This window comes from Meles meles, chromosome 11 (assembly GCF_922984935.1).
Source record: "Meles meles chromosome 11, mMelMel3.1 paternal haplotype, whole genome shotgun sequence".
Lineage (NCBI taxonomy): Eukaryota > Metazoa > Chordata > Mammalia > Carnivora > Mustelidae > Meles > Meles meles.
The window spans coordinates 11,182,392-11,206,336 of NC_060076.1; the positions used below are offsets into that span (position 1 = coordinate 11,182,392).

At 49.3% G+C, this 23,945-nt stretch overlaps 1 protein-coding gene across 5 annotated transcripts in view; it reads left to right on the forward strand.

The window, feature by feature from the left end:
• The window catches only part of DENND1A (DENN domain containing 1A), a 493,090-nt gene that overhangs the window by 417,766 nt on the left and 51,379 nt on the right, over positions 1-23,945 (forward strand). For all 5 annotated transcript variants that reach the window (XM_046022048.1, XM_046022043.1, XM_046022046.1 and 2 more), the window contains 5 exons: positions 10,483-10,587; positions 10,981-11,068; positions 12,958-12,998; positions 15,265-15,336; positions 16,585-16,641. In XM_046022048.1, coding sequence (XP_045878004.1) covers positions 10,483-10,587; positions 10,981-11,068; positions 12,958-12,998; positions 15,265-15,336; positions 16,585-16,641 — 363 coding nt within the window. The remainder of the gene's footprint in view (positions 1-10,482; positions 10,588-10,980; positions 11,069-12,957; positions 12,999-15,264; positions 15,337-16,584; positions 16,642-23,945) is intronic.

Consider the following 23,945-nt stretch of genomic DNA (forward strand, 5'->3'; position numbering starts at 1 on the left):
CCACCAGGCACCAGAGATGGGCCCTGAACGAGTGACATTTGGGGAGAGAGGTGATCATAAGCACGTGGACCTGCGAGGGAGCCTGACAGTGCTGTGGAGGACCACCCTGGGGGCCATATCACAAAGGCTGGCGGCCAGTGCTGAATTCAGTCAGAGGGTTGGATTTTTCCTTCCTCCGGACTGATTTGTGCTTCTTTGGTTTTATTTCCATGTCCTTTAGCCTTTTGACCCGGAGTCCTGTCTTTCTGCGGCTACAACTAATGTTGGTTCTCCTGCCAGACCCTTTGAGGCTCATTGACATCTCTCTCGGGGGCCCATCAGGCCCTCTGAGCCTACCCTCTCTGCAGCACACTCTCTGAAACTGTCTTCTCCTCACTCTCAGGAAACTGAAACCCTCTTCTCGAATCCGTTTAGGACCTCCTTTCTTGGGACCTGGGATACAACAGACAGTGTGTTAATCCCAGAGTCTGGCCCTCAGTGACAGGCAGACTCTGGTGTGGCCAAGATGGCGGTCCAGCAGGAGTTTGACATGGAGGGTGCTTGGGTGGCTCAGTCGGTTAAGCATCTGCATTCGGCTCAACTCATGATCTCAAGGTCTTGGGATCGAGTCCCACATTGAGCTCTCTGCTCAGTGGGGAGCTTGCTTCTCCCTCTCCCTCTGCCTACTGCTCCCGCTGCTTGTGCTCACTCTCTCTCTCTGTGTCACAAAAATGAATAACATCTTTAAAAAAGAAAAAAAAAAAAAAGGAGTTTGACGTTGCAATCCCCGCATGTCCCATCTGGCTTCTGTACTGGGGAGGGGAGCTGTCGCTGTCCTGCAGCATGGGCCTGGTCTCCAGCTTTCGGTCACTTCAGCTGGACACTGTTGCTTGGAGCTGCCGATGTCATGGTACTGGGCAGTTAGAGCGCGCGGTAGGTATTATTTCCAGGGCATCAGGAAGCAGAGGGAGGCTCCAGGTAATGAGATGACTTCCTTAAGCACATAGTGGGAGCCAGAACGCGCCCATTTCTCCAGAGTCCCCTCTCCTCATCACTGCCTTCTAGACCATCTCTGTGAACTGCTGGAGCAGCCCCGGGCAGCCGATAGGTCAAATACCATCGCGTGTTGCATGAGCCCAGGACCAGGCTTCGCCTTCCTCAGCCTCAGTATCTGTATCTGTAAAATGGAGATCATAACGCCATGTATCTCACAGGATGGGGGGAAGAGTAAGTGAGATAATGCATGTAAAACCACCAGCACCAGGCCAGCGCTCAGTAAGCGGGAGCTGGTTTTAATCACTGCACCTGCTTTCCTAGTAGAGCCGATTCCCATCTGCATTTCTTATGGAGAGAAAATCTTAAGCCGGTATGCACGAAGACCCTCTTCATTGTGTCTCCTCAGCTTCCACAGGCCTCCCCACTCATCTGCCGTTCCTGCGCTAATCAGAATTTCCTGACTTCTCCCTGTTTGTCTCGGTTAATGCAGAAAGAAGGGGCTGCTGGCGCAGAGGAGCCAGGCGTGGGCCGACGCGCCTGTGATTTGAATGTCTTTACTGTAATCTAGCAAGTGTGTGTGGGGGCTTCTGTCAATACTGGAGCGGCTGGCCAGAACGGGCAGCTACCGTCTTCCCGGCAGCCCCCGCCCCTGCAAATTATCAGAGTAGCTCTTGTTGGACACCCGCCTTCCCCCTGACTTAAATCATCCGAACAGTGAGCCGGCTTCCCCGTGACACATTGATTCTTTGTTTAGGGCTTGTTACGGTGCTGGGGGCCCAGGCGGGGAGGCTGCCCCCGGCGTGCCTGGGCCACTGTAGAAATGGTTCAAAAAACTGTCTTGGGCCAGCCCGGCCCGAGCCATCTGCACGTAGCCATGCGACACCCACCTGCCCACGTCCACTTCATTGAGGGGAGAACGTGTGTGGATCTGGGAGTTGTTCGAACCCTGCAGTATGGCGACCTCAGGCAGAAACCCTTGGCCTGCATGGACGTCCTTTCCCCATCTGTACAATGGGAGTCCTTTGTGAGTGTTTCAGGGCTGTGGTTAGGATCCAGCGAGGGGAAGGGTTGGGCTGCGCCTCAGCAAGCACTCAGCGGGCATTGGCTCCCTTCTCCCTGGACTCCCGCCTGTTGTGACTGACCTGAGATTACTGCAGTTGAACCCAGCTGTCCTACTCCCTCCCTCCTCTGCCTCCAGTCAGGATTTTGTGTTCTCTGCACCAGACACGGAGCTGAGCCTTTTCAGTGTTGTCTGGGAGCCCACCCTGGTTTGTGGGTAGCCGCCACACCTGACCCTGTGAGCAGCGGTCCTGGGGACCCAGCTCTGGGAGTGGTGCCGTGGCCCCGGGCAGGGGGCTCAGTATGGGCTCTCCATGTGGCCTGTGGGGCAGAATGAGCTACTTGGCAGGGCCTAGAAAGCCCCCCTCAGCCTTCAGAACAGGGTTCCTGGCTGCTCTGCCCTTTAGCCAGTGACTTGGGTATTTTATTAAGAATTTAGAGGTATTTAAACAAAATGCAACCAGGTTGGGCCTGCTGGTGATAAATGGGGCCAGATTTTCCGACTCTCTTCATTCTGAAATTAAAAACAAAACAAAAACAAACAAAACGAGTGTCGATTGCCCTAGGTGCTGTGCTAATCTCTTGTATCTATACTAGTGATTATCAGCCTTGGGTATACTGGAGTCCTGGGGCGTTTTAGAAACTGTGGCCCTGGCATTGGGGATTTGAAAAGCCCCCCAAGTGATTCTAATGGGTGGAGGGTTGAACACTACTTGACCACGCCAGCGAGTCCTTCCCCCCTGACGCCCTGTAGCCCCTGAGGCAGATGGGAGATGAGGATCTGAGAGGTGCTGTCCTTTGCACACTGGGGCAGAGCTGGGACCAGAACACAGCTCCGTGGTGCACTCCCCCGCCTGCTTCCCCCTGCGTTGGGCTGGGATGGGGGGTCAGTGGCTGCTGGCTGACCCCGGTGGTCTTGGTGTGGCGACATCAAGGTGGCTCCGCGGGCTTCTCGTCACCTGAAGGCATTAGGTGAGCTGCTCAGAGGAGGTCATGTGAAGAACGAAGCCAGAGGGGAGCATGTGCGGGGAGAGATTGGCAGCAGACAGTCCAGAGCCTCTGGAGATGAGCGTGCGGATGAGGTAGACAGGATGTCGTAGCAAGAAAATTCGGCCAGGGAAGGTCCCAAATTGGCTCGAGGGTCCTGAGCCAGAGTTTGGACACCCCACTTACATGGACCTGCCACCTTGCTCGAAGCTATTCTGTGCTCCTGCCACTGAGTCAGATGACAAACGGAGTCCACTGCCGGAGCCCCACTGACTATCCCGCAGAGGGAGAGGAGGCCAGGGACATGCAAGGCCTGTGCAGTCATCACAGGGTCCTGGACTCTGAAAGAATTGTGCCTCCTTCAGTGCCCCACGGCCACCATCTTGGAATTCCTGATAATTCCACCTTGAAACTTGTGCTTTATAAAAATAGTCTTATGGGACAATGCAGCGTGTGCCGGAGCAGAGGACATCTGCACCGCTGTCCTCCCCGGAGCCTTGTCATCCCGGCCCTATAGAACCCCCTCGGTGCCACCTACACAGAGTTGCATTGGACCCACGGTACATGGGGGCTCAGTGAGACTCAGAGCACTTACAAGGTAAAGCTGTGAGGTCCACAGCTGAGGCAGCGGGACACCGACAGCCCCAATGGGCCCCTCTTTGTGTTAGAACTAGAACGCGCTTCGGTGCTGACAGAAGGCAGTGCTGTTCTAAGAACCTCAATGATCCCATTTCTCGTTCACATTGCTTGCCCGCAGTAGCCTACTACCACAGGTGCAAATGATGGCCTAGAAGGAACGGAAGGAGCAACTTTAGTTCCTTTTCCTTTCTCACCAGTAAGCCGAAGGCAGAGAGCGCTCGTAGAATATGTGTACATCAAGAACTGAAATAAAAACAGTTGAGTTTTGTGCAGCATTTCCACTGTCTGATAAGGACAAAATACAAATGCGTTTGTGAGTTGCGAAATACGATTCCACATATGTTCGCATTTAAAACTGGCATGGACGGTATAGAGTTGAGCAATAAGATTTATGCTAATAATTCAAATTTTTATTTTTTTCTTCACATAGAATGACATTAAATAGTAAATTTGAAAAGCTCCATTATGGGCCTAGAAAGAAACCATGAAAGAAAGAAAAAGCTTTATATTTTGCTATGGCACTTAGAGACTTAACGGCCCTTCCTTCCCATGCATCCGTTTTGCCCTGTGTCCCACAAGTTATGTCACCCGCCCTGGAAAAACCCAATCTCTGCCCTCAAGAAAATAGCTATTTGTGAAAAAATCTGCTTGCTGTACTTTGCCGTAATCTTCCAAGCAACACTATGAGTTGGACTGGCCTTGAGTAAGTGTCGTAGGTGGGGAATGACAAGTCACCTGAGGTCACACAGCTGGTGTGGTCAGAGCCACAGTTCAAGACCAAGTCTTTCTGACTCCAAGACACGTTCTCTGTCCACCGCATTGTGTTACTGTAACCGAATCCATTTTTGTTTTTTAATTTAAGGGTTTTTTAAAGGGGCTTTACCCCCCAAAACATTTAAAAATAAAAATAACCAGCCCGCCACCTGTATGCCATTTTCACACTGTACTGTGGTTATTTCTTCCCTGAACTAGATAGGATTCCTTGACAATAGGAGCTTTTCTTTTAGACTTTCTATTATGGAAAATTTCAAATTTATACAAAGGAAATGAACTCCCACGTACCCATTGCCCAGCTTCCACAATTATAAACATTCTGTCATTTTTTTAGATTAAAAAAAATGTTTTAACTACAGTAAAATACACATAACATCAAATTTACCCCATAATCATTTTTTTAAAGATTTTATTTATTTATTTGACAGAGGGAGATCAAGTAGGCAGAGAGACAGGCAGACAGAGAGAGGAGGAAGCAGGCTCCCCGCTGAGCAGAGAGCCTGACGCGGGGCTCGAACCCAGGACCCTGGGATCATGACCTGAGCTGAAGGCAGAGGCCTTAACCCACTGAGCCACCCAGGCGCCCCACCCCTATAACCATTTTTAAGTGTATGTACAGTTCAGTGGCATTAAGTACATTCACACTGTTGTACAATGATCACCACCACCCATTTCTAGAATTTTCTTCATCGGGCATAATGGAAAGTCTCTACCCACTAAACAACTCCCCATCCCTCCCCATCCAGCCTCTGGCAATGACCATTCTACTTTCTGTCCCTAAGAAGTTGACGACTCTAGATACAAGTGGAAATAAGCAGTATTTGTCCTTCTGTTACTGGCTTGTCACTTAACATGAGGTCCTCAAGGTTTTCCATTTCATAGCCTGTGCCAGAAATTCTCTCCCTTTTAAAGCTGAATAATATTTCATTGTATGGATATTTTGTTTTTCCACTCATCCACAGACACTTGGATCGCTTCTGTCTTGGCTACTGTGAGCAGTGCTGCCATAAACACAACACCCTGCTGTTCTTGGCACTATCCCCTGGGCTGCTCCCCACCTTCAACTGATTATTTGTATTACTTACAGGAACTGTATTTTATTCATCTTTGTATTCTTCTAACGCAGAATCTGGCACATAGAAGGTGTTTTTAAAATGTGTGAATGGAGGGGCGCCTGGGTGGCTCAGTGGGTTAAGCCTCTGCCTTCGGCTCAGGTCATGATCTTAGGATCCCGAGCCCCATATCGGGTTCTCTGCTCAGCAGGGAGTCTGCTTCCCCACCCCCCCCACCCCACCACCTGCCTCTCTGCCTACTTGAGATCTCTCTCTCTATCAAATAAAATCTTTAAAATAAAATGTGTGAATGGATAAATCTTCCAAAATTACTGTTTTTAAAATTCTAAGCAAGGGCCATAAAGAATGAACCCCTTTTTTTCTTAGAATTGCAGAGTAAATGTACACACAGAATTTTGATAAATTTGCACAGGAAAATAAGAGTTTAGTACTCTAAGTATGGATCAGCAGAACAAGGAGAGTTGTCCCCTCAGAAGACTCTGAGAGGAGAATTTATTTTTATGCCAGGACCCACAGTTCTGTGGACTAAAGCCGTTTATTTCTAGAAGTATCAGAAACGCTCGGAATCACCATTTTCACCTGTTAACAAAGGTGGATTCATTAGTAACGGAATTTTCAATTGATTGCATATGTCAAGAAGATAATCCGTGAGTACAACTTGTCTGTCTGTAACAGAATCCTTGATAGGGTTAAGCAGCTGTGTTTAACTGTCCTCCGGGTCATGGATGGAAGAACTCTGCTAATGTGATCTAAGCTTGAACACTCACGGCTCGCCTCGCGTGCGCTCACAGAGCTATCAGCCAGTAGTCCCATTGCTGAGTGCCGCCTAAGAAGACAAAAGATTTAATCAACGCAACAGAACTAAATCAGCAATTCTTACAAAGGAGGGTTTAACGAGACACCTTGCCTTGTTCCTCTCCGCTGCAGAGAGTGGAGTGGGGTGACCATTTCAACTACAGGAGGGGGAACCAGGAGTAGCTGGGCCAAATGGTTCAGCATCTTTGATACAGATGGGCCTGGGGCAGAAAGAGCCTTCCTGGTGGCTTGCTTACTCCCGGGAGCGTAGGTGCTTTGAGTACCCATCTACCAGGAGAACCCGAAGGCTTCCACCTTCAAGAACTCCCCTGTGCTCTCGCAGGTGTTCATGGACAAACAGTTTGAACTGATGCCCCAAGAGAAGCCCCGGGCTGGGGGTGGACCGCGTGCATGACGGCTGGGCTTGGGGTGCCGTGGCGTATAAAATCTTGACTCTGCCCTTTATGGGTCCTGGGACCTTGGGCAAGTGACCCTACCTGTTACTCTGTAACTATTAGGTGGACTGTGGTGGTTGTCATTTCCATAGAAAATGAATAGCTCCAGGGTTCTGAGCCCTCCTAGCCCATGGCCAGTCAGCACTTTATAGATGACAACGGGTGACCGTGTCTCTGTTTTTCACCAGGATTAGGATGAAACAGTTGCCCTGAACAGATGGGATTTGCTTACCTAATTCCCATTCCCCCTTTGAGAGTCTGCTGACATGTGCCTGCTTTCTCTCACAATTTCTGACCTGCTGCCCCAGGCGGGTTAGCCTTTTCCTCTCCTGGCTCCTGTGGACACTTGGCGAGCCACCCCACGCGGGTGGCACCGCACTCTCTAATGACACTCGTTCCCGTGGCTGACTGACGCGGCTGGTGGTGTTCTTGAAGCTTTTTGCAGAGAAAGCCCCCGTCGTCACCATTTTCCCCTCATCTTTTCCATCCGTGCCCATGTCCTTTTGTCCGTCTCCATGGCACAGACATCTGATCCGGGGGGACGTCACCTGCAGTAAGGAGACAACAGGCCCAAAATGGTCATGTCTCCCCAAAGCTGAGATTCTTTCTGCTCTCCTGCAGCTAAATCCTGCCTCAGGCTACCCTTCCACACAGATCCGGTGGCAAACTCTCTCAAATTTATTGGTCCCTCAGCAGACTCCTTCCTGGCAGTGCTGGGCCACGGCTCTAGGAGTGAATGCGAGCAGTTCCTCCAAGGACCTCTAAACTCCCCGGACACAAGTGTCACTCACCTGGCGTCGCGTTCTGAGACCTCTTTACTGTCAGGTCAAGTGGTGTCAGCCACAGCGAGACCACTGGGCTCCTGTGGCAGGAACCAGGGTCAGGCTCAATCTGTGGTTCTAGAGCCAATGTCCCTGAGCTGTTCACTGAGGGGTAGCCTCGGCGCTCTCCCCGGGCAGTGTAGCAGGGAGTCCGGCCAGGCCTCTGCCCTCTGGAGGTCCGGGTCACAGGGGACATCAGTGAAGATTCAGCCCCCAGGGGTACGCCAGGCCGAATGGGAGTGCTGAGCAAGAATGACTACCACACACAGAGGCCTGTGTTTAAGAGAACAGGGGCGCCTGGGTGACTCAGTTGTTAAGTGTTCTGCCTTTGGCTCAGGTCATGATCTCATGGTCCTGGGATCGAGTCCCAGATCAGGCTCTTTCTCTAAATACATACAATCTTAAGAGGAAGGAAGGGTGGTGCAGGTGCAAGGAGCAGCACTGGAAAAAGCGGGGAGCAAGTGGGAAAGGACATGGCATATGATCAGCGGATGCATTGGGAGCAGAAGAAGGTACCTGGGGGAGCAGAGGAAAAGGGACACAAAAGGACTCTGCAAAAGAAAGCTGGACTCAGCTTAGGAAGGGTTTGTTTGCCCTGCTGGGGAGCTAGGACTTTTCCTCTCCTCTCCCACACAGGGCCCTGTGTATGTGACACACGCCACTAGGTTTATGGGGAAACAGGTGCCATTGCTGCCCACCTGAAGCTTAGAGTCTAGTGGGAAAGGTTAACCAAATAACCACCCAGCATAATGCCTCTACAGTCAAAGTTCCTGGGTAGGATAGTAGCGTGATCCAATGTGCATTTTAGAAATCTCAGAGAATTGGAGTAGACGGAGGGAGGCAACTGGAAGGGAGGGACATAGAATTAAATCTCCACCATGGTGGGCAGAGAGATGGTGAGTGGAGACAAATTTGATTCCTTTCACTGGCAAAGCAGAGAGGGACGTGGGCAGTGTGATAGGTCCATGGGGAGCTATGATAGTGCCAACTTAAGAAAGAAACAGATGTGGGGTACAGTCCAGGTGGGCTAATGATTGGGAGTTTGGGCCATTTTGAGTTTGAGGTGCTAATGGGCCATCCAGGCGGGATTGAGACATATGGTTTTGGAGTGAAGGAGGTCTGAGCTATGAGGTTATCACAGGCCATCAGTGTGTAGGTGACACCAGTCATGAATGGGATGGCCTGGAGAGGGACATAATTGCCCTGCTGTGCTTCCCAAGATGGAAGCAGAACCGGCAGGCCACGGGGATGGGATGCTAGGTGGGCTTTAGTTTGTTATCACTAGCCCATCTCCCAGCTGTTCAGCAAGAAAGATATAAATCCATGCCAAATTAGTCAATGTCATGGAAAGTTTTTTTCCTGGGGAGTGAGGAAATTGTCCTCACAATGTAGTTTGCCTGTTTCCCTTCTTGCTTTCGCAGGCAGGAAGCTCAGAGCTAATTTTGAACCTTTGTTTTAGAAACCGTATAGGACCTGCATATCCAAACACTCTTTTCCCAAGTAAACATATTTTATACATTCACGTATTCTTTAGCTCTATTTTTTTTTCCTTTCTTTTGGATGCTCATGTAGGCTGCCTCAGATCCTTTGTAAAATTAGGTGGGGCTTACCTGTGTAAAGACAAGCCCTCCCCCCCAACCTAGTTTTTGAGGGTCATCCTTACACCTTTTGTAAAATGTCTGCGCCATTGCTGAGCTAATATTGGCCAGACTTAAGCAGGAGGAACCCTTGGAATTCACAGCAGCCAGACAGTAAATTTAACACTTACGTAACTCATTAAAACAGGATAAAAGTACAGCTTCAAACATCTCTGTGTTTGCCGCCAAGTCTGTGAAGGGAGGGGCACCTTTAATTCAGTTCAAGGTGTCAAAGTCTGATCTTTCAGAATTGAGGATACACCACCGAAATTAAAGACTTGTCTGAGGAGATGAGCACTCCAGATCCCTTCAAAGAAGATCGAGGTGTTGACTACAAGGATAGAATGTGGCTTCAGCTTCGGCTCTTGTTTTCTTCACTCATAAAACGTAGCTTGGTGAAAGCATGACTGCTCATCGAGTGGGGTGTAGGGCACGCAGTTGACTGGGCGGTAAATCCTATTTTTGATTAGCCCTGCTTTTTAATATAAATATTTTAAAATGGTTATTTATGGGGTGCCTGGGGCTCAGTCGTTGAGCATCTGCCTTCGGCTCAGATCATGGTCCCCAGGTCCTGGGATCGAGCCCCGAATCGTGCTCTCTGCTCGGCGGGAAGCTTGCTTCTCCTTCTCCCACTGCCTCTGCTTGGGTTCCCACTCTCGCTGTCTCTCTCTCTCTGTCAATTAAATAAATAAAAATCTTTTAAAAAGTAAAATGATAATTTGCTCTTGGTCGAGATCACTGTGTAGATGGTTTTCAAAGTGTGTTCCACGGCCGGCGCCTCGGGAACTGCAAAGGTGCTGAGGTTGGGGAGAAGACTGCCCAGTCACCACCCTGCACCCCCAGCATCCCCCCAACCCCGCTTCCCAAAAAGCAGCTGGGCAGTTTTATGTGACAAGTCTCCCCCTGCATAAGATGCTGCTTGGATTCTCTTCAAAGTGAAAAGAAAAGTCTGGAAGTTGTCACATTGGAGGGAACATCCCACTAACTTGCTGCTGGGATACGATCGGCTCCTCCAGAAGGGGCCAGGGGTGGGTTTCGGAATCTCCTCTGAACCTCCTCCAGCCCTGGGACTTTGGGGGATGACTTTTCCTTTCTGAAACCGCCTCCTCTCCCACCAAACAGAAAGCCTTTGATGACAGTAGCCACTCGACCAAGTAAATGAGAATTAAATCAATCAGATGCAGAAGAGCCATCTAACCGAGTGTAAGAACCGACCGCCACCCTCACCCCGCTCCTTCAACCCCCCTCTGCCATCTCTGTTTCCCAGGAGGAGCCAATCACCTTCTGTGAGGAAGCCTTCGTGTCGCACTATCGCTCGGGAGCCATGAGGCAGTTCCTGCAGAACGCGACCCAGCTGCAGCTCTTCAAGCAGGTACCGCGCCCTCCCCGTGGAGGGTGGCCTGTCTGGACCCCCGATGGGGGTTTATGCAGCTGTCTTACTGTGAGCGCTGAATCCGTGGGCATCGGGGACCCAGGCCCAGCCAGAGGGGCTCGGGGTCAGGGGAGGGGGACACGTGCAGAGGGGCATCAGTAGCCAAGCGGCCCCTCCACAAATATGCCAGTCAAGTGGCATTCAGCAAGTTACCATTGACGCATAGCCAGCGTTTTCAAAACTTGTTTGTTTTTAGTTCACTGTTCCAAAGGCCCTTTCCTGTCTTGGGAAACGTGGTGGTTCTTTGGGTGTGCACCAAGGTGTCTGGCTGAATGGTTTTCCCCCCCTGTGTCTTTGCATAAGCTGTTACACTTTTGTTCTTTATTTCTCTAGTTTATAGATGGTAGACTGGACCTTCTCAATTCCGGCGAAGGTTTCAGTGACGTTTTCGAAGAGGAGATCAGCATGGGCGAGTACGCTGGTGAGTTCAGTTCATTTTCCCTCCTATGCCGTGGGCTGTTATGTGGTACTAGAGTGTGCGTGGCAGGGAGTGGCTGTGGCTTCTCTTTTTCCTTCAGTGCGGGTTGGAGAGAGACTCACTTCACCCTCGGCCTTGAAATGTATGAGGAATTCCTCTTCATTTTCTGATGAGACAGAGGCACTTGGCCTGTCTGAGATCCTCTGTCCGGGGGTCACTCGATTCCCCTGGGTGGCCAGAGTCTAGTGACACATAGTGGCCGGCATGCTGCAGCTCAGAGCACTTGAGGCGTTGAGTTAGGAGAGCTGGCTTGACATCCAGGCACCGCCTTCAGGGAAGCCATGAGAACTTGGTCAGGCCATGTCACCTCTTCATCTGAAGTGTCCCCATCTCTGTGCTGAGGAGAACAAGGCCTGCCTCACAGGGGTCCTGTGGAGATTGACTCGGAGTCCGTGAGGACAGATGCTGGCACAGGACCACTGCTAAACGAGTGTTTCTTTAAAAGGTGAAAGTCATCACTGCCTGGTCTCCACAGACCATTAGACCTGGAGCAGTCATCCTCTCATGATTCAGAGTCGGCTCTGAGGCCCAGGGAGGTGTTCGCGGTGGACCCTGCCTCCTGAATCCCAGTCTGGCCTTCTTTCCAAGTCCCGAAGCCTTAGCCTGTGGCAGTGAAGGCAAAACCAAATGCAAAGTCACGGTAATCAGGCCGTTGACCTGCTTTTATTGCTGGGCCTGTGCCAGGTCTGGACTATGCTTCTGTGATACAACTGGTGGTCCATAAATTCATAGGGTCAGGCATAACCTCACCTACAAAACCCCATTCACAGGCCTAACCAGCCTGAGCTGCACGGAGAGCACAAAAGCACCCATAAAACCAGTCCACAGACGTGAGAGCGAGTCAGTGCTCCTGCCATGTCCAGAGCCCCATAGAGTAAGAAACAGAAGACCAGGTTTTGACCTCAAGGAGCAGAGTCTACTGGTAGGAGAAAGAAATGCATAACTAAAAACAAATACAGATTAAATCAGTGCAAGAAAAGGAGCAGAAAGAGGCTTTTAGGCAGGTAGAACAGGACTCCACTAATCCACACTCTGTAGTGTGAAAGCTTCACAGAGACACAGCATGCTCAGAGTGAAATATGGGTTCTGAAGAGAAGACGAGCTTTATGTGCTGTTAAACTAAGTCAGGCCATTCGGAGCTTCTAGAAAAGCTGTCCAGTGATCACCTTCATATCCCACTGGATAAAATGAACAAGTCCCCCAACAATGCCTCCTTTTTCTTTCCCTGTCACTACTCAAGTGTCTTGGGACTGAGCATGTGTCCGGCAGTGTGGGGACATGCAGCCCTCCGGTCCCTGCCCTGGAGTGGCTCACAGAACTTCAGAGAACATGGGCTTTGGAGCGGGGATTACCTGCTCCAGATGACTGTTCAGAGGAAGGGGTGGGAGAAACTTACAGAGGAAATGACGTTGGAGCCATTGGTTGAGCATCGTGAGCAGAGAGAATAGGGAATGGTGGCCAGCAAGAGGAACAGTGTGAGAGAATGGAGGGTGGGGGGGATGAGCGGACGGGATGGAAAGGCCAAGAGAGGGTGGGGCCAAGACCGACTGGAGAAGAGAATCAGGCATGCTCAGGAGTCTGACCCCACCTCTGTCCAGTGGGCAGTGAGGAAGGAGGATTTAGGTTGCGACTCGGGGCACTGAGAGGTCGGATCTCTGTTTTGGAAAGAAAACCTGTGGCAGCAACTCACCGCTCCCTCCTATAGGGAGTGGAGCATGAGAGCCTCCATGTGAGTCTCCAGATGTTGAACTTTCCAAACCCTGCTCGCTAAGCAATTCAAGGAACTCCTGAAAGCATATGCTTTAACCACTTCTCTAACTCCTCTTTCCCAGGCAGCGATAAACTCTACCATCAGTGGCTCTCCACAGTCCGGGTAAGTGTGCAGCCCCGTAGAGCCCCAGGGCCCCTCCTGAGCCTCCTGGCAGCAACCCCCCCCCCCATTTCCCCTGTCCCGGGCCCCCTCCCCCCCCACGCAAAGTGGTCATTCAGCCTGGGGCCCTCCATTCTTTCAGCCAGAGATGCTTCTGCTTGCAAAGCCAGGCCATCTAGTGCCAGGTGCAGGCTTGCACGATGAGACTATCCAAAGCATCGTTAGGTGAGGGCAAGGAGAGCCAGGAGAAGTGTCCTCGTCTCGGGAAGCTGGCCAGGGCATGTTTTAGTGGATGTTGTTATCCTCGAGCATTTCTGGGGGTCTCCTTCGAGACCAATGCAATTGGGAAATTTTCATGGCAAAACCAAAAATGTGTCCCTCTTGCTGCTCTGTGGTGTTTTTCACACCAAAGGCTCCTAGGAAGATGGAGAACACATCACTGAGTTTTTCACCCCCTCGCTGTTGTTACGAACAATGTCTTGTTGTGTGTTGGAAGCTAGGTGCTTAGGTCTTCAGAAGCCAATAAAGCCTCTGCTTGGGTTTATCAGTGTGTATGTACTGAGGGCCTCCTGTGGACCAGGCGCCACACTGGGGATATAGTCAGGAGCAGGAGGACACAGTCCCTGCCCTGGGGGCACTCCCTGTCTTCTTGGGGTTGCACGCGTAAACAGGCAACCCCAGCATAATGTGAGAAGTGTTCTCTCCTGCTTGCGGGCTGAGCGCACCACTGCCACGGCAGGTCCCTTGGAAGTGGCTGCCGTTGGCCGAGAGTAAGCAATTCCTCAATGAAAGACCTCTTTTGTTCTTCTTGGATGGCCAAACACTGCACTTGGCAAATCATAGACAAGCAATAAGGACTTGTTGATTGATTGATAAAAGGAGTTTTAATATTCCAAAGGACCATTGAAATAAGATACTGAGTAATTTTGGAAAGCAGTATGGAATAAATGAGTGGGTAAAAATTTCATATTGTCCTACAACATAGAATGCTTTCTAGGTCTAACTGCAATGTTTTTAATTAAAGCTCAAAATTTCTAATAATGGGCTGGAACCAAAAATCGTGTTAGGAGTTAATCCCTATAATTACATTACTGTGTTTATTCATTTTTATACCCACTTGATCCAGTCTGTCTCTTTGTTCAAATCAGTGAGAGTTATCTTTCCAAACCGCCACAAATCTGATTATTGATGCATCTGATTAAAAGTCCTCCGGAATATAGACTCCATATCCTGGCCCCTCGAGAGCTGGCCCCGCGTGCCATCCTCCCCGTGATACGCCGACCACTAGCCAGGAACACCAGGGCTTTCCAGTGTCTGCACTTGTTTCCTGGGCAGTCCTCTCTCCCTAGAATGTCCTTACCCTTCCTGTCCCCCACATGAACTCCTCGTCCTTCACGGACCAGGCCAGATGTTTCGTCCTCTAATACCTTCTCTGACCATGCAAATTGGGAGCTGTGTCCACGCACCTTGTGCACACAGTCAGTGCAGCTGGCCCGACCTTCGGCTGCAGCTGTTTCCCCCGGAACCTCCACCCCCCCTACAGAATGGAGGCCCTCAAGAGTAAAGGCCAGCCTCCCTGTGACTCAGTACCCTCTGACGCTAACACAGGGTGTCTCCGCAGTGAGCCCTCAACGAATTATCTAGAGCCTGTGCACCCTACATGTCCGTTCGTTGCCTCCTTTGTGTCCTGGGAAGGCCAGCCTCCCCTCCCCTTCTCCTCTGTTCTCCCAAAGAAACCGAACCAAGAAATTGGTATGTTGGATTTGTACGAAAGCCGTGATTCACGTTGATGGCTACTCATTCTTTCCTTCCCTCAAGACATCGATGTTAAGGAAGGCAGCCTACCAGAGTGATTAAAAATAACAACACAGAAAACCAAGGTGAGGGAAGGAAGGCGCGTGACGGAGGGTAGCCAAATAAACTAGAACTTCTTCAGAAGCCATAGATGACTGTGGGGAAACCTTGCCTCAGAGAGCCTGCGAAGAGTTTTTCTTCCAGCCAGCAGACAGGTGCCAAGTGCAACACCGAGTCCCCCTGCAGCCAGTTACCGCCATCCGCGTCCACTCCCGGCTCTCCCGGTCCCCACCCATAGCGCTTCTGCCGCCGCCATAACTAATTGCCCGGCACCGGTTACCATCCAGGCCTGTTTCTCTAATTAAATTACACGCTCTTGGAATGTTGCTTAACTTGTTCAGAGAGAAGAGGTTTTTTGTTGGTGTTGGCCCACTCTGTCTCGAGTCCCAGTCGCTAATTGACATTTCTATTACAGAAAGGAAGCGGGGCAATTCTGAATACCGTGAAAACGAAAGCGAACCCAGCCATGAAGACGGTCTATAAATTTGTGAGTACTGCTCTCGGTCCCAGGACCCCGACATATGGGTCCCTCGGCATGAGGAAGCTCTTCAGCCTACCTGACCCTGTACTGCAGAAAGGGGCTGCTGTGCGGTTTCCCCGAGCTTCCAAGGCTCTTAGAATTACGTAGTGTTGATTATCTGGTGACCAGGTCAGTGACGTTTTTCGTGTTAAACGGTTTCCTCTCCCAGTTGCTGCAGTCAAGAAATGGGAAGCCACTGGTTTTAGCTTTTAGTAGCGTGTAGACCAGGGGGTTCGGATGCTGGCTGCTCCACGCGTGTGTCCCTGAGACCCGCAGGCATGGCCGACCGGGTGTTCTGGTAAAACCTTTCCTACAGGGATCCCACCGTCCCGTCCGAACGAAGCCGCTCCTTTGCCGGTTACTGAAGAGCGTTCATGGTGGGACACACTCCCTGACCCTTGTCCCCAATTCCTTCCTCGTCTCTCTCACCACTGCCCTGTAGGATGTGCATTGTTTGTGAGACTCATGCCCACAGCAGAGAGAAAATAGGAGAACACGTCAGCTCCCGATCTGATGTTCCATCCCTTACAAGCCTCAAGTATCTTTTTTTCTCATGGTTTCTCTTACTTGCTAAATTGACTGTGAGCCACTTCACTGGGGTGGTTTTGTTTTATTTCCATTTTTAATTTTGTTAGTCCTTTCTGTGCTTAAACTGTAGTTATTTTAACCAGGCGGGTGGCTGCCAACAGAACCACACAGGTCTAAAATGACAGAAAATAAAAGCCAGGGTGTGTGCCGAAATGAGATTGAAAGAAATGGCACCAGGGGAACCCAGCGATGTGTCTGCTCAGGCCAGTCAGCCCAGGCAGAAAATTGGTCCTGAGGCCTCGGCCCGGTGAAATGTAATAGATATTCAGATTCTTAAAGCTGCTGTTCCATCTACACTTGCTGGGAGCTGTCACCAGGCTGCTAAGATAAATAATTATAGAGAGCAAAAGAAGGCCTTTGGAAGGAGGGAGGGGGAAAAAAAAAAAAAAACTCAGTGCCATCAAAATGCAGCAAATAAAATCTCTGTCGCCTCTTTAAGGGTTTTTTTTCTTAACCTCTTAACATTGTGTTTGTTTTCGTAGCCATTATGTTTTCGACTTGATGATCCCATTTTTTTCCTTCTTTTTTCTAGTAATCAGAGAAGGTGATTCGCGACGGATTGAAATCAAGCATAGTCCCTGCTGGAAACAGAGAGGGAATCTTAACTTAAATTAATTTTTCATGCAGGCAAAAGATCATGCAAAAATGGGAATAAAAGAGGTGAAAAACCGCTTGAAGCAAAAGGTACTTGAAGTTCTTATTCAAAATGTATAAGCACCGTGTATGAAATGCGTGGCCACAAAAAAGTATGATGTGATCAATAGAGGGCTGTTTGACACAGTGTTGTTAGCACACTTCAAAATGCATTACCAGCTGTCCGGGAGTTTTCACACTGTTATAAATATTCACAGACAAAAAACTGTCTTCAAATAACATTAAGCCTGGCTTAAACCCACAAAGGCAAGCAAGTTCAGAGTTAAGCACCGTCGGTCTGCCCCCTGCCCACCCCACCGGGCCTCAGGCTCACAGGGGTCTCTGGAAATTGGCTCGGCCTCCCCATCCGGACCAGTCTGCTTCCCACTGCTGACCTCTGCCCTGGGACGGCCGGTCACCAAAACCGAGAAACATCTCCGGGGAAATGACCTCCGTGGTTTGGGCATGCACGTGGCCACCACACAGACACAGGACACACAAAGGGGTGGGTTTCAGAAGGACGCTGCAGGCTGTCCTCACAGTGCTGGCCTGACCAAGAGGAAGCCAGCGGCTCCCGTCTGAGACTCTTGGGTAACAGGGTGAGGGCTCTGATTTGTCTTCTTGGACCATCAGTAAAATGGTATGGAATCCTACAGGCTCCGTGCTGGCCAGGAGTCCCCTGCCTGATTGTCTGGCCTTGTACAGGGAGGTTAACACAGCAAAGGGCGTTTTTATATGATAACGGATGTCGTCCTTATCACAGTTGCCGCCCTTCGATAACCACTGACTGAGGATGGTCCAGGCCGGGAGCTGTCATACTGAAGCCTTAGAACGATCCTGGGTGGTTAGGATTCCCATTTCCTGTGTAGAGAGCCTAGGCTGTGGTGCAGAGGTGAAGAAACTTGCCCAAGGTCACACTGCTGGGGCCTCTAGAGCCTGGATTGGGTTCCAGACCCCTCCATTTCCAGTGTCCGTACCCTTACCATGACAGCCTTTCATACAGCCCTCCAGAAACAAGTGTTTGCTTTCCAAAAGATGGTTGGGAGCATGTACTTCATTATCCACACCCCCCAGATGTGCAACTCTAATAAGGGCCTTTGTCTGTCTCGGCAGTTTTTTTTAAAAATTGAAAGCAGTTTTAATTTTATGAAGTCAGAACGGACCTCTAATTAACTTGAAATGGTCCAAGGAATTGATTCCTTTCTTTTAATTGCAAAATAATTTGTTCCGACTAAGCATTTAAATTCCAAGCTTCAGCTGAGAGTGAGTTTTTAACATCTGAGATTCCAATCCCCAAATAAAAATCCTGTCCTGGACATCCACGTAGACCCTAACTGTGGTCAGTTGTGCCCTGCCAGCGGCTGGCAGGTGGAATTCTTTCCTTGGATATTAAGGCTGATCCATACTTTTTTTTTCTTAAATCTCCTATCCCAGTCTCGTGGAAGTGAGTTGAATAAAATATAGAATGACAGGGAGTGGGTAGTTCTCACAGCAAACTTTCAAACCTCCTTGATGACCTGAGCGTAGGCTCAGCTGGTGTTAGAACAGTCCTTGAACTAAGCAGAGGAAGGGGTCCCTCCTCAGGCTGAGGACAGATGCTTTCCATTGGTTGGATCTGCTTTCTGCACGCCATCACCTCCCTCCCGGTACGCGGGCACCTTGGGCCTGACGAAAATACCCTCTTTCTGATACGTAACATTTCTGCAGATAACCGGTGAAGCCCCCATTTTTTTGATGTTGTCGTTCAAAGGTTCACGTAAACAATCTAGATCACCCTCTTTCCACGCCACCTCCCCTTCCTTTCCTTGATAGCATCTAAAGCAGGTTTTTCCCCCTCCCCTTCTCCTCTTCCCCCTGCCAGTCTTTTCAAGAATAGCTTCAGGAGGTAACGTTCTATAGAAAGTGTCAGTACGTTTCAGGTGACGCGAGTGGTGAAGGCATTGTATCGAAATGTGGCTTGTCACCATCGGACTGTTGACAGGTCTATTAGTGCACCTTTTTCAATTTTCACTTTTCCCCCCTTCGGTCTTACAGATTTCTACAGACCTGATATTTTGCGGTTGTTCTTGGAAGAGCGATTTTGTAATTGAAACTCTAGCATTGTTCAGTGCAGACAGGACTTGGTCTTCAGCCGTGCTCTCCTGCTCCCTTTCTTGAGCTAATTTAGGATTTGGCTCCATCTGACCTCTCTCACTGCGGTAGAAAATATTTCCTTGGCTTTTTTGTTCCCCTCCCGTCTGCCCCCTCCCCTTCGCATGGCAACATATCCGTGTGGCTCCCCAGATGTGTCTGATACAGACATCTCAAGTTTGGTTTCTGCTATGAAATCGAGGCAGTTCCCAACAAAGATCCAATTTTCAAATGTACTGGGTTGCCACCTGGCCTCCTCTCCCTCCGCATAGTGATGGTGACCTCGCAGATATAATCAAGAACCCAGTCTTGCCCTCTGCGCTCTCGCCTTGGGTTTGAATTGCAAATAGAAAATGTGGGGCCGACCTGCGGAGAGGTCACCATGGTGTGTGGAGGGTCCATCTCTAATATGACTGAACAGGGCCCCTTTTCCATCCCTTGTTCATTTGTGCTGCAGATTTTCAAAGCATCTGAGCGAGGAGCTTTCAGGGTATCCGTGTGACCATTGGCAAATAATTGTGAATAGATACTATAGTGTGGCTTTATTCCGTACCGGCTCTGCTTTAGCCCAACAACAAAAAAAGAAGGATGGATAGCATGTTTCTCTGGATAAATGCAGCAAGGTGGTCAAGTTCTTCTGTAGCTTGGCCTCCTTTGAAGTCTGACTTGCTCAAAATTAGGAAGAAGAAGAAGCGGCCAAGATGCTGCCCAGCTGCCGCTTTCTAAAGGGAGGATGGGGCGCTCTCCTCCGGAGCGTCTCCCCGCCGGACCTGGCATGTGGGAGGATGCCACGTGCCTGGGCTCCTGGCTGTCAAACAGACTTGCCTCCTCTGGCCGTGCTGTGCAGGGCTGGCATCAGAGCGGCCTATCTGAAAGACGATGGCCGCACTCGTGCTTCTTCTCACCTGCAGGGAACATTCAGATACTCACCTAAGGGCGTCATTTTTACATCCATTGGGAAACCCCTGGAAGATGATCTTTTTTTCTCCAGTATCGGCCTGAGTCACATGGGCCCATTTCACAGCCCTTTTGAAAGTTCCTAAATCTTTGTTCCCAGAAAGCTAAGTCGAGCTTGTCGATGTGAAAGTTTGTGACGGAGAGGAGCAAATTCACAGTTAGGTCAGCGTAGCCTTGAGTCTCTGGCCACACATTTCTAGAGTATTGAAGGGAGTGAGCATGAGTGGGGCAGGGAGATCTAGGTAGACTCTCGTAGAACAGACATTTTCACACCTTACCCTACAACTGTCAGCTCCCTGTCTCCAGCACATTAAAATACGCTACAGTCTCAATCACAGCAATTCCAACTCTGGATATTGTTTTGATATCAATATTCATATTTTAATTTGCATTCGCTGTGGTGTGAAGTAGACTGCGAGAGAAGGGCACTGTACAAATCCGAAAACGGAGACCAGCAGCCCGAGTCAGAGGTGTGAGGGGGTCTGCCTCACGCGCCCCTCTCCCCCGAGGCCTTTGAACCCCCAGCATAGCGGTGTGTGTTTGGGCTTCTGCGGCACATAATCGGGTTTAGTGGGGATTGCGTAGGATAGTAACTCTGTGAACTTGAGTAAGTTAGTAGACCTCTCCCAACCTAGTTTTTCTCTCACATAACTCGGGGAAGGATCGACTTTTACTGGGTTGTTATAAGGATTAGAAAAGGTAATCGCTTTCAGCAGCAACAACACTTAGGAGCCACTCGTGAAATGGGAATCTCCATCTTGTTCATTTCCTCTTATCCCACGTCCAGGGCAGCCGATCTGTCCAGACCCCCACGTGTGCACACCCTGAGGGCACAGCTGGCAGGGGATCACCTCCCTTTGGGTCATGCACTTGGCCACCAGAGCAGTTTTTCTAGAACACAGCACTGAGTCCCTCTCTTGATTAAAACCTTTCAGACCTTCCTCTACCTCAGCCCGGAGGACCTCTTGGAATGCCACAGCTGCTGAGCGACTTGTCCTTCCCTTTTTTTTTTTTTTTTAGATTTTTTATTTATTTATTTGACAGAGAGAGAGATCACAAGTAGGCAGAGAGGCAGGCAGAGAGAGAAAGGGAGAAGCAGGCTTCCTGCTGAGCAGAGAGCCCGATGTGGGGCTCGATCCCAGGACCCTGAGATCATGACCTGAGCCGAAGGCAGAGGCTTAACCCACTGAGCCACCCAGGTGCCCCGACTTGTCCTTCCTTAATCAGGCAGCGCTCTCTCATACCCCCGGCCCGGAAAACTCTGCCACGTCTCTGCCTCATGAAGTCATAGCCTCAGCTCCTTCCGGGTCCAGTGCCTTCCCCAGCTCCTACCCAAGGCCACTCAGCCCCCTTCCTCCCCTGGATTTCTGCCTCTGACTTCTCAGAGGTACTCGGTCCAGCGACATAGTATACACTGTCCCTGCCTCCTCCACAGGCAGGTGGAGGTTAGACGACCCCAGTCATGACTTTTGATTCCAGCAAACTCTTAGGGAAAGTGACAGGAACTGAATGAGATTCTGACCCCTCTACTTTACCAAGAGATGAGAACGGGTTGGGCCCCAGGGCTCCTGCTAAGAGATTTGTCACCCTGTGGTGGGCCCTGACCCACAGCTCTGTCTAGTTTCTTCCTCCTGTGTGACCCTTCCGGAAGGAACAGATTTACCCTCCTCTCAGCTTCTTGGTTTCGCATTTTCAAAATGACATTTCGACAGTCTTTTTTTTTTTTTTCTGTTTACAAACAAAAAGCATGTTTATTGGAGACAGTTCAACAAATCAGACAAGCAAAAAGAAAAAAATGATCTTGTTTTATAACCTGCATTTTTACTTACTGTATTCTGAGCATTTCCCAGACCACTGAATGTTTCTTCTGCATGTCATTATTTTAAGTGGCTACAGAAGATGTTATCTGATGGACGTGTATTCATTCATCAGTCCCTTTCTTGGAGACTTAACTTAGGTCCAGTTTATTTTCTAGGCCAAATATTCTCGTAGGTAAAACACTGCAGAAATTCTTAATTATTTCATTAGGATAAATTTCTAGGAATGTAATTAATGGGCCAAAGGGCACGCACCTCTTTTAGGATTTTGATATAAATCACCAATTTGTATTCCCTCTAGAAGCGTATGAGGGTGCCTGCTTTCCCAAACCCTTTGCTGACAGCTCCTCAGCTCATGCTGAGCCCACAGTTTCTTTAATCACAGAATCTCTACCGTGTGTGAGATCCCGGCTAGAAGATACAGCAGAGGATGTGAGTTGGCTCTGTTTCTTTCTGGACTAGGGCTCCTCCCACTCTGCTGTCCCTGGGAGGAGGTAGCTGTCCTTCCCCAGCTACCGGAGATAGTAAAGAAGTGAATAAATTGGCAGGGCGAGCCACGGGACTTTGTAAGAAGTCTTTTTGCACTCTGGGATCTTCTAACTGAAGAAAATTAATGTGCAGCACTGTTTTTTCGATGCACAAGCACATTTGTGTATCGGACACATTTGCCTTCCAAATGTTCAACTCAATTTACAAAGATTGATCAGAGAGCGTGTACTGTATATTCAAGGCTCTGGGGCAGAGAACTCAAACCCCAAGGACCTGACAGTCTTTAGGTGTAGGAAGTAAGTGCAAAGAGCATGAGGGGTGGCGGCCGAGGGCCAGTGTAACAGAAGGGGAAAACCTGATGGTCCGTTGAGTGCCTCCTCAACTCAGTACCTTCACAGATGTGTTGTTATGGGTCGATACTGGTATAAATGCCAGAAATCACAGAGCTCTTGGTTCCTCCACTTTCTAGCTGTCTAGCTTTGGGTGAGTTGACCCAAGACTCTTTGAGCCTTGTTTCCTCACCTATAAAAGAGCGATAATCCTGTTTACCTTGTGGTTGCTGTGGAAACTGAGTGTGATCATGAAGGTCAGGGGTCTGGAAAAGTGCCTGCCCGTAGTAGGCGCTCAGCACAGCCCAGGGAAGCTCTTTCTAGACGGGGCTCTTTTCCGTTTTGCAGGGGATGCAGAGCTGGCGTTCCGTTCCGTTTGCAGAGGACAGTAACATTCTCCAAGCTCCCTCATGTTTCATCTCCTTTAATTCATTCTATTCTTAGCTTTGACGTTCACCAAGCAGGTGGCGGTCTCCCCACTGTAAAAAATAAAGGAATAGGTACAAAAAAGGTTGAAAAGATCAGCTAGTTAATGGCAAAAACAAATCTAGAACATAGTGTTTCCTTCTAAGCTTAAACTAAGACACCTTTCCCAAAACCCCCACATACATTTTTTAAAAGAGCTATCATCTTATAGTTTTTATTACTACCAGTATTTTCCCGCCATGTAATCTTACTGCTCCATTTCTTTATTTTTTTTTCAGCTAGTCACTCACACACACATGTGCAGTATTTTTCCTGAACTAAAATGGATTCTTTTCCTCTCTTTTTCATTTTTTCTTTTCTTTTTTTTTAAACTGTTTAGCTTTACTCAACCTTTGTGTCTGTCTTCTGAGTAACCCCACCTGGATCCAGAATGCCCCTGTTGCCCTTTGTTACTTTCTGGCACAGAGGGAGCCCCTCCCCTTCTTTGTTCCACTTGACCCGAGCACCTTAGGGCAGCCCCTTTTCTAAAAGAGCCATTTCTAATTGGCTGTCGGCAGCCTCTCATCACGCAGCCTCAGCCAGTCTAAGACTTAGGGGCCACTTACCGAAGGCCCTCCCTGCAAAACCAAGAGGCCATCACCTCCCTGTGTTGTTACCAAGCAGGGCTAGAGGCGGCCCCTGGGTGTGTGGGGTTGAATGTAGCAAGGTCCCTACGGTTTATTATAATAAAGTTTGTACCTTATTAGGTCTTCTGTTATTACCAAGTGTTGTACTTAGTACGTTATTGAGTCCTGATATTCTAGACAGACTTATATCACTCTGTTTCCTTCAGTCCTCACAGCTACCCTATCCCCATTTTACAGACGAGGAGACAGAGACTCACATATGTTCCATGGGTTTCTTCCTTAATGCATTATTACCCAAGGAGGGACCACTTTCCTCCATTTGCCACCATTCTCTTTATTTGCCTAAGTTAAAAGCAACCCATTGTCAAGTCTCTTGTGTGCAAAATTTAATGAGTACTAGAGTCCCGTGTCGTGTTGACCAAAATATGTCTCTGTTTTTGCAATGAAAAGAATCGGAATTTTTATTTATTATCTCATTCTGACTGGGGGTATTTTTACTTGGTTAAAAAAAATAATTTTTTAAATGGTTTTTATTTGTACGTTTATTCTCTGCCTTGCTCCAACGAAGAGGTAGGCAACTT